The sequence below is a fragment of the Sphaeramia orbicularis genome, chromosome 21 (genome assembly GCF_902148855.1).
Source record: "Sphaeramia orbicularis chromosome 21, fSphaOr1.1, whole genome shotgun sequence".
In the NCBI taxonomy this organism is placed as follows: Eukaryota; Metazoa; Chordata; class Actinopteri; order Kurtiformes; family Apogonidae; genus Sphaeramia; species Sphaeramia orbicularis.
In genome coordinates, this window is record NC_043977.1 from 49,709,479 (window position 1) to 49,718,449 (window position 8,971).

The 8,971-nt window shown below is 38.2% G+C and overlaps 1 protein-coding gene across 1 annotated transcript in view; it reads left to right on the forward strand.

The window, feature by feature from the left end:
- glsb (glutaminase b) overlaps positions 1-8,971 on the forward strand; it is a 59,943-nt gene that overhangs the window by 46,232 nt on the left and 4,740 nt on the right. The window contains exons 15-17 of the mRNA XM_030124446.1: positions 5,585-5,646; positions 6,594-6,670; positions 6,810-6,873. Of these exons, the coding sequence (XP_029980306.1) occupies positions 5,585-5,646; positions 6,594-6,670; positions 6,810-6,873 (203 nt within the window). The remainder of the gene's footprint in view (positions 1-5,584; positions 5,647-6,593; positions 6,671-6,809; positions 6,874-8,971) is intronic.

Sequence of the window (8,971 nt, forward strand, 5' to 3'; positions counted from 1 at the left end):
TAGTTCACACTTTGGCGTTTGCTGTAAAGCACCCATTACTTCTCCATATTGTGTAAACCAGTCATTACTAAATTTGAAATTATTTCAGCAACAGAGCTTTGCATATCTTTTTATTTATGTATTTATTTGTTTATTTATATTACAATTTGGCCAAAAATATGACTTAGGCGCTTATGCTATGAGGCTAACAATATTGTGTTTGGAATTTAAAGGTGGAAAAAGCAATTTTAAACCCACTTTTTTGGGGGGGTCAATTTCATTGAATAGTTCTCCTTCCTCTGTGTTTGTGGACAAATCAGCTGCCATCTTGATTCCAGCATTTAGTTTACATGATAAATCCATGTAAATAATCCACAACCTGCTGTTACAGCCCAACAGTAATAGGAGGGGGCATTTTTGCTCTTCTAAAAGAGTGCTATAGAGTAGAATTTTAAAACTCAGAGCTGATTTGACTGTATAAACGTCCCTAGTTCTCTACCTTTTGAAGTTTTTGTGAAATGATTTTTGTTTAAAATACAGTCTGATCTCTGGTAGTGAAATTGGTCTGACTTTTGAAAAAAGAAGAGGAAATCCATTCAAAGCTACTGAGTCAGAATCAGCTTTATTGGCCGAGTACGTGAACACATACAAGGAATTTGGCTTCGGTTTTTACATTGCTCACGACATACAGTTTCGACATGAACCCAGACAACATGTGGACCTAGACACAATATAGACAAACAGTCCACTAGAGACAAAGACAGCAATGGGTGGAGATTTACAGTGGATTTACAATGTGATATGTACAGAGTGCAAATTGGAGTTTTTATACAGTGAGTGGGTGTGTGGGTCCAGTCTATTAACTGCAGAAATATCTTGGGCTCAAGGGGGCGCTTCATCTGTTTTATTAAACCTTTATCTAACCAGATGGTCCCATTGAGATTGAAATCCCTTTTATAAGTCAGCAGCATATGTCATGAAAGAATACAGGTTTAAAACACAGGTACTAATAAATTAAACAATAAACAAGCAGTGGACAGTAAAGAGGTGAAGTCCTGCCCCCTCCACTGTGGGACTCTGGAAAATAATACCTGGGTCAATGGCGAGAGACAAATGATATTTTGATCCTGTTTGGGTTGTGCCACCAATTATTCACAAGTCTAAGTCTATACTAAGTCATGAAATGTGCAGTTTTTATAGTAAAGATAGTAAAAAACAAAAAACATCTAGTTTTGTGTAAAACAGCTCAATGGACCGTATGCCTTTTGATTCATATCAACACCAAAATATATTATATATAATATATTAAAATATATTGACCCTGTTAAATCAGCATATCATTAGCCTCATATAGCGTAATTGCCTACAAGTCATATTTTGAGCCAAACTGTGATATCTGCATAAAATTAAGTGTTAGAAGAGTAAAGTTACCCAGATATCACAATTTGGCCTAAAATATCACTTAGGCAATTAGACTGTAAAGCTAATGATATGTCATCTTGTTCTTTGAAAACACTGGAAATCACTAAAGTCTGGTCATATTGAAGCTGCAGAGACATCTACAGACTGAAACTCTGTGACTTTCGTGTCTTACTATTTCTACATTTTCACAGTCTGATAAATAATTTTCTAACAAACTGACTTTCTTGACTTTTAACATTATGTTCTGAATTGACAAATATCATATGTGTAAATGATCAGAAAAGTCTCTTGACACTGACTGTAATGCACATTTCTCTGAAATATGGTCCCCTGGCACAGGACCACACCTTTCTATAAAGGACATCACAGAATGTCATCTATTTAGAGGTCAGCTTGCAATCATATTCTAATTTTGAAGCTTTGAGGTGGCGACACTGAAGCCAAATGGCCATAGTGTTTTATTTCCTCCTCGGGAATTCTCCAGCTTTACAACTAAAACAGAGTTTTGTTTTGTTTTTTTATCAGGACACAGTAAATGGCATCAGGTTTTGATGCAGAAGTACATATACAGTATACATATATTTGATATACATTATTTTCCAATAAGTCTCACCTACTGAATAAGTAAAGCACATACAGTATATACATATTTTTTTAAATAGGGATGACAGTGTAACCTTACTTCACCTTGTGTTGTTGGTAAAACAGTTTATTCCAGTCTTGCAGTAACAACCTGTTCCTAGATTGTTGATCCCACTGATCTGTCAATAGTGGCAGTCTGAAAATATACCATACAACAAATAAACAAAAGACGCAGAGAAGCGAACAATCAGGCTGTTTTATCAAAGATCAGGAGTTTTGTTCAAGGTTATCATTTACACACAGTATGTTTGCAGTACAAAAGCAGAGCTTGGCTTCATATTTAAACTATTGGTATAGTGAAAAAAAAACCCAAAGTGAAACATTATTTTCACATTAAACACAATGGATTACTCGCAAGATTTGGTTAAATGGTAAGTGATAATTGAGATGAAGGTATTACATCACCCCTTAAAGACATTAAATAGGGCCGCACTTCCCATATTTAGGGTCAGGATGCAAAATGGCTCTCAGAGCAAAATATACAGGAGTATGGAGGTTATTTTCTTAATTAAAATTTAGTGAGTCTCCCAAATGTGACCTCAGCAAAGCCATGTCACATAAGAAGAAGCATCAGTTGCAAGACACCACAATGACACAAAGGCGTAAGAAGAAGGAAGAAGGAAAAATGTAACAAGACAAAAATGATGTAGGAGACTCAAAAGGAAAATGATGGTCGGTACAGTGTTGGCAGTGATGCAGATGCTGTACCAGTTTGTTGTGGCGAAGGGGGTCTGTTTACCAGTTGATCTACACAACTACCTTCACCTAACATCATGAGCTGTGGTTAGTGACCGAAAGAAGAAGATCACAGATACAAGCAGCAGAAATGGGTTTCAGAGTGGCCAGCCTCTCTCTTAGAGACAGGTTGAGGAGTTCAGTCATCTAATGTACAGCACCTGCTTCTTCACATCCAGAGGAGCCAGCTGAGGTGGTTCGGGCATCTGGTCATGCATGACCAACCAGCATGGGACCCCGGGGTAGAAGCAGTACACAGTAGAAGGACTATATCTCTCAGGTGGCCTGGGAATGCCTCAGTGTCCCCCCGAGGAACTGGACGAGGGGGGCAAGGAGAGGGAAGTTTGGGCTTCAATGCTTAGGCTGTAGCCCCTGCAACATGAACAGTGGATAATGGGTGGATGTAAATTTCCACATAGGAACCAGTTCCAAATTGTACACCTTTGAGCTTATAAACATCCCAGCAGAATCAGAACGTCTTTCTTCTGACAAGTTCGGCTCATATATATTTGAACAGAGACACAAATTGTATAATTTGGCCTCTGTCCACCACCACAGTGGAGGTTATCTGTAAATTGCATTCATTTCAGCACATACCTACTACTTATTATACTCTCAAAACAATTATGAACATGTGCGTGCTAATGTTGAACACATCTGCATCCAACATGTTCAACATTTGCATGGCCATGGAATAAAACTTGCACAAACTGCACAAAGGTTACTTCAGGTTAAGTCACTCAAAGCTATTTGCTTTTACTATTCAAAGACATTTACAGTACAAACTAATGTTGTATACACAAATTTTGCCCAGTTAGATGTCTGCACAGACTGTATCACTCAATGAATAAAATCTAAAGATCATTGCTTAAATACATTTGAATTATGGATTTGTCAAGTTTTCCTAAAACTCATAGCAGTTCATCCACAGCAAAATAGCAGTGTCTTATAATCTTCATGTGCTGCGTCAGCTGATAGTTTACATTAAAGCTCTGTTAACAGCCACAGTAAAAAAGTAAAAATTACCTCTGTTTTCTATACAGTTTGTCTTATCAATAGCTGTGCTAAAGATCTGTTTGGAATCATCCAAACAAGGTCAGAACTGCCACAGTTTAGTCTGAACTGTGGATCAACAAAAGGCAATTTAGTAAAGATAATAACATCCCATATTAACTTCATAAGCCTAATAATAATAATAATAATAATAAACCTCAGCATCATATCCCATTCATTTACTTTAGAGTTGTGTTTAAAGGTGATATTTAATCATGGATTTTCTTTAAGTGTGAATGTTTTGTCTTACAGCTTCCATCTCTTCTCATTCTGCTGCTTTAGTCAAAGGTCACTTGGTGTTGGTGCTGAAAGGGATTAAATACACATTTAGAAATTTTGTACTTCAAATATTTATGGAAACAGTAACATTCAAAAACACTTCCAAAAATGTTCTAAAATGTTTTGTAGCTTGAGGTGCTTTTTGACTTTTTTTTTTTTTTTTAAAGAATAAATGTGCATAGGGGAAATTCACTAAATTTGAAATAGAATAAATTTTAGTATAACAATCATTTAACTCATGATAAATCAACTATTTGTTGCATTTTCTGATAGAGTGTAAAACATGTCCAACAGGTCATGTGGACTGATGAGGAGACTGACTCAATCAAGATAAAAGGCATCACAGACTTATTACATGGAAAACAGGATGCTCTGCTTCCGTAATGCCTAATGCAGCTTACAGCGCCACTTTCTGGTGATACAACACAGCTTAAATTTTTGCTACAGAATATTTATGAAAACACACATAATTTGAATTTTTGTTTTTGCAGCTTTTCAAAAGTTTGATCTGTATTTTCCTGATGTTATGGAAACATGGCTAGTGACTCCCTCCCCCCACTAGTGGTCACAATGACACATCAGACCCATTATATTAGTAGGCAATTAACACAATTAACAATTACTAACACAAATTTAGATATATTTCCTTCAAATTTGATTACTCTTGTAGTGACAAGCATTCTTAAAAAAATGATGTATTTCCAGAACTAAACCCTGGTTAGTAGTGAAAGGCTGAAGTGGGTTCAAACCCAGAGTTAATAAAGTGTTTGCGTTGACATTAGAAACCTGTGTAAGCCTTCTATTCCCACATAGGATTTTTTCATTTCCCAGGTGATGAAACCAGGGTGATAGGGTAATCTGAGGTGGTTTCAGGTTAAATGAAGCTGTGCTTTTGCTTCTGACATCACTGTGGCACTTCAGTATTTGTGCTGCAGGGCATCCATGAATTTTTGAAGGTCTCTTAAACATCCGTACTGATTTTCGGCTTTCTTTCTGTTCAGAGAAGTATGCACATGCACAGAACTGTCCTTGGTCTGTGGAATGCTGCTCTTATGTGTTGGGCAAATAGTTCAAATTTCTTTTTCTAACATCAACTGGTCATTAAAGTTAAGTAACCCTTCATAGCACATCCTTTAGTTTAGAGGTTCTCTTGATTAGTTGAGTTGGTTTGTTTACATTCCTGTGTTGGTAACATGATGATTCACATATAGGAGGGATTTCAACATATCCTATTACTCATTTTATTGCATTTGTATTGCAACAACTCAGCTCATCAAGTCATGCTGATAGAATATGAATCATTCCTGTGTGATGGTAAGTCTGGACTGATGCAAGACTCTCTTTAGTATTCAGAAAAACTATTCTAATGTAATGTAGTTTACGTCATAGAACTGACTTACAATCTCTGTATTCCTTCCAGCAGTGACTCTAACGTGATTGTGATTTTTGCTCATCTCTGTCTTTGTCTTCATAGGTCAAGTCGGTCATCAACCTGCTGTTTGCTGCCTATACAGGAGACGTCTCTGCACTGAGGAGGTGAGCACATCCTTCACGTCTGTACCCCTAAATCCAGTGTTGGCCACTCATATTCAGTGTTCTCGAGGTTCTGTTGGATTTCAGTTGGACTTCATTCCTTATGCATACAGGCTTTGTGTATTTGTTTGTGTGCATACTGCAACACCTGAATTATCTAAGTGAGTGTGAACCATGCACTATGGGGCCATCAAGTAGTTGCAATATTAATTTCACAATAAAAGGGGAAAAAGGCCAAAGACTCAAGAATTCAGCTTCAACCTCTAGAGGGTCGCGAGGGTGGAGCCTTTCCCAGCTACGATTCGGGCAAAGGTAGGGTTCACCCTGAATGTGTCACCAGTTGATTCACAGGGTGACATATAGAGGCAAACAACCAATCACTCTCACATTCACATCTATGGGCGATTTAGATTAACCAATTAACCTATTAGTGCGTGTCTTTGGACAGTGGGAGGAAGCCAGAGAACCCATGCAAACATGAGGAGAATATGCAAACTCCATCCAGAGGGGTCCTCCCGTCTAAAAACAGAAGCAGCAGCAGAAGGGCAAAAGCTTGTTTGACCTAAAATGAATCTGCCCTTACATGTTTTTAATAATTCATGAATGGCTTTTAATCATTTGGTAAGAAAAAAATAACATTCTGCAGGTTGCAGCTTGTAAAATGTGAGGATCTGAATCTTTCAACATGTTTGAAGACTGATAACAATTTTTTTTTTTTTTTTTTTTTACTATTTTCAGTTATTATAAAGACAAAAACAACTGAACAACAAAGTCACTAATGACACTAACTGTTCCATGCAGGGCTATTGTAGTCATGCTATTGTAGTATGTATGTTTTAGTGTGGAGTACAATGATACATCCTCAATAATAGCTGGTTTCAATCTACAGTAGAATACACTAGAAATATAAAGCGCCTCATCTTCAGTAACTGTTCTGTGTGTATCAATAGGTTTGCACTGTCTTCCATGGACATGGAGCAGAGGGACTATGACTCCAGAACAGCCCTACATGTGGCTGCAGCTGAAGGTAAACTATGTTATCATTCGCTGCTAGTTTATCTCTTTTTGTGTCTCATTTTCACAGACAGAAAACTCAAGAGAAAAAGACTGGATGCCTGTTTCTGACAGCATAAGATGCATATTTTTAACCTGTTCCCTTGTTTCAGGTCACACAGAGGTGGTCCGCTTTCTCCTGGAGGCTTGCAAGGTGAACCCAGTACCCAGAGACAGGTTAGTCCAGACCTGCATCCTCAGTTCGGTATTTTGCCAAACATTTTTTATTTGCATTTTAACATGCAACAAGTAGAGGCAGGAAAACACAGCTAAAGCAGAGATCATCAAACAAAGCCTATGATGCTGCATTATGTATGTTTTTTCTGTAATAAAATGAAAAAGATGATCAGCATGTTATGGGCCAGATCAACTAAAGGTTTGCGTGTATAAAAACATGTGCAAACTCATTGCATACGCAAAAAAAATGTACAAACTCATTAACTAATAGTGCGCACTAAGGGTTGCATCTTACAAAGGTGCAAAATAGCGCATTTGCATCCAGTTAGTACATTTGCTACTATGAATACCAATATGGGGCGTTTACACCCAATTGTGCATGTTCTGGGGAGAAAAAATTTACATTTATTAATTTAGCATGCGCAACGTGATTTATCAAACCCAAAAGCAGTTTTGCTCATAGAAACTGCGTCTATATTTAACATATCTCAAAGGGAGGTGCAAACGGTTTGGATGTGTAATTATGCACACATAACTACAGTTATTGTTGCAAGAAGGAGACATCGAAACGATGAAACAAGATGCAGAGTAAGCATTGTGTGAACATTTTTGGAATGACGGAAGAAAAAATTATTGAGACATATGCCCCCCCCCCACATACACACACACACCCACTTTACAGGACTCTTGTAGGCTACTTTTCTACTTGATCTGATGATTGTGATTAAAAATATGCACCAATATTAGGCTACAATGTGACAAAATTATGTGAGTCTGACAGTCATTCAATCCAACAACCCCCACACCAGAGGTGATTTCTCATAGACTGCAAGGGAAGCCCAGCTTCCCCTAAAATTACAAAAATTAAATGGTTAAATATGTACGGTTGTGTTGACATTTTATTGACTACAAATGTGTTAGAATACGTTCATCTCAAAGAGGAGTTCGTTCAGAATCAGCTGTATCACAAATCAACGGACTCGATGTTGTTCACTTCCCATACATTCCCGTTCCGCTGTTTTCTCATTCGATCTCTGCTCAGTGCATTTGCCCGTAGACGCCTGGTGTCAATGCACTTCAATAGGACTGAGAGGAACAGTTTTTTTCATTGCCTCAAAACTGGATGGTAATTGGATAAATGCCACGATGTTGTCCTGCCCCCGGACTCTGGGGGTGAATGGAGCTGTGGGCGGAGCTCGGCCAGGCTGGACGCCAGAATCCCACATGCTGATTGGAGGATCAGTCGAAAGCCTGAATCCCGTTTGATTGACAGCTAGTTTGAGATCTACTCTTTCACTGACACAGTTCAGTTTAATACTGTCGCTCATTCTGCTGTGAAATCAAGAGAGAAACCACTACCAAATTACTCGTTCATTTCTTGCACTGTAAATAAAACACACTCATTGTACTTCCTTGGTTCAATTTAACATAATTTCAGCATTTTCTTGTTTCGGTTACATAATTTAATAATTTCTTGTTCAAGTTTAATATCGTTTTGTTGATAGTTAAATCAATCAAACTGTTGGCTAGGTCGGAGTGAAAGGAGCATCTCTTGTTTAAAAAGGCTGAAGTCTTAGACCCGAAACACAATGGGCCAAGGCAATCTAAGCAGCCTAGCTCTGCTGGACATTGAGAGGACACTGGTCCAGTCCCTGGAAAAGACGCCTACTTGGTACGATACAGACCATTTTCTTAAAAAGGAGCGGAGGGCCAAATGTATGTTTAAATAACTTGACAATTTTATTTTATTTTTTTAATGTAAGCCGACAATGAGCTTCCCCTGTCTGAAAGACGAGCAGCCGCCACTGCCCCACACCCCCCCACCTCTAAAATAAGTTTGGAGCCACCATTACATTTCTGTGGTCTTTCCATGTCTGGATCATTCCAGTCACCATTGCCATTAGTGCTGGCGTATTCCAGAGCAGTTTTTCCTGTGTATTGTCTCCATGACGACAATCAGTACCACACGCAAAATCTTCATTTAAATAGGGCGGTCTCCAAAACTTTGCACCTGTTCTCATTTGTACAAGCAATCTTAGTAAATCACCCGCAAACTGCAGATCAACCCCATACCCAGAATTCTAGACTGGTACATGCA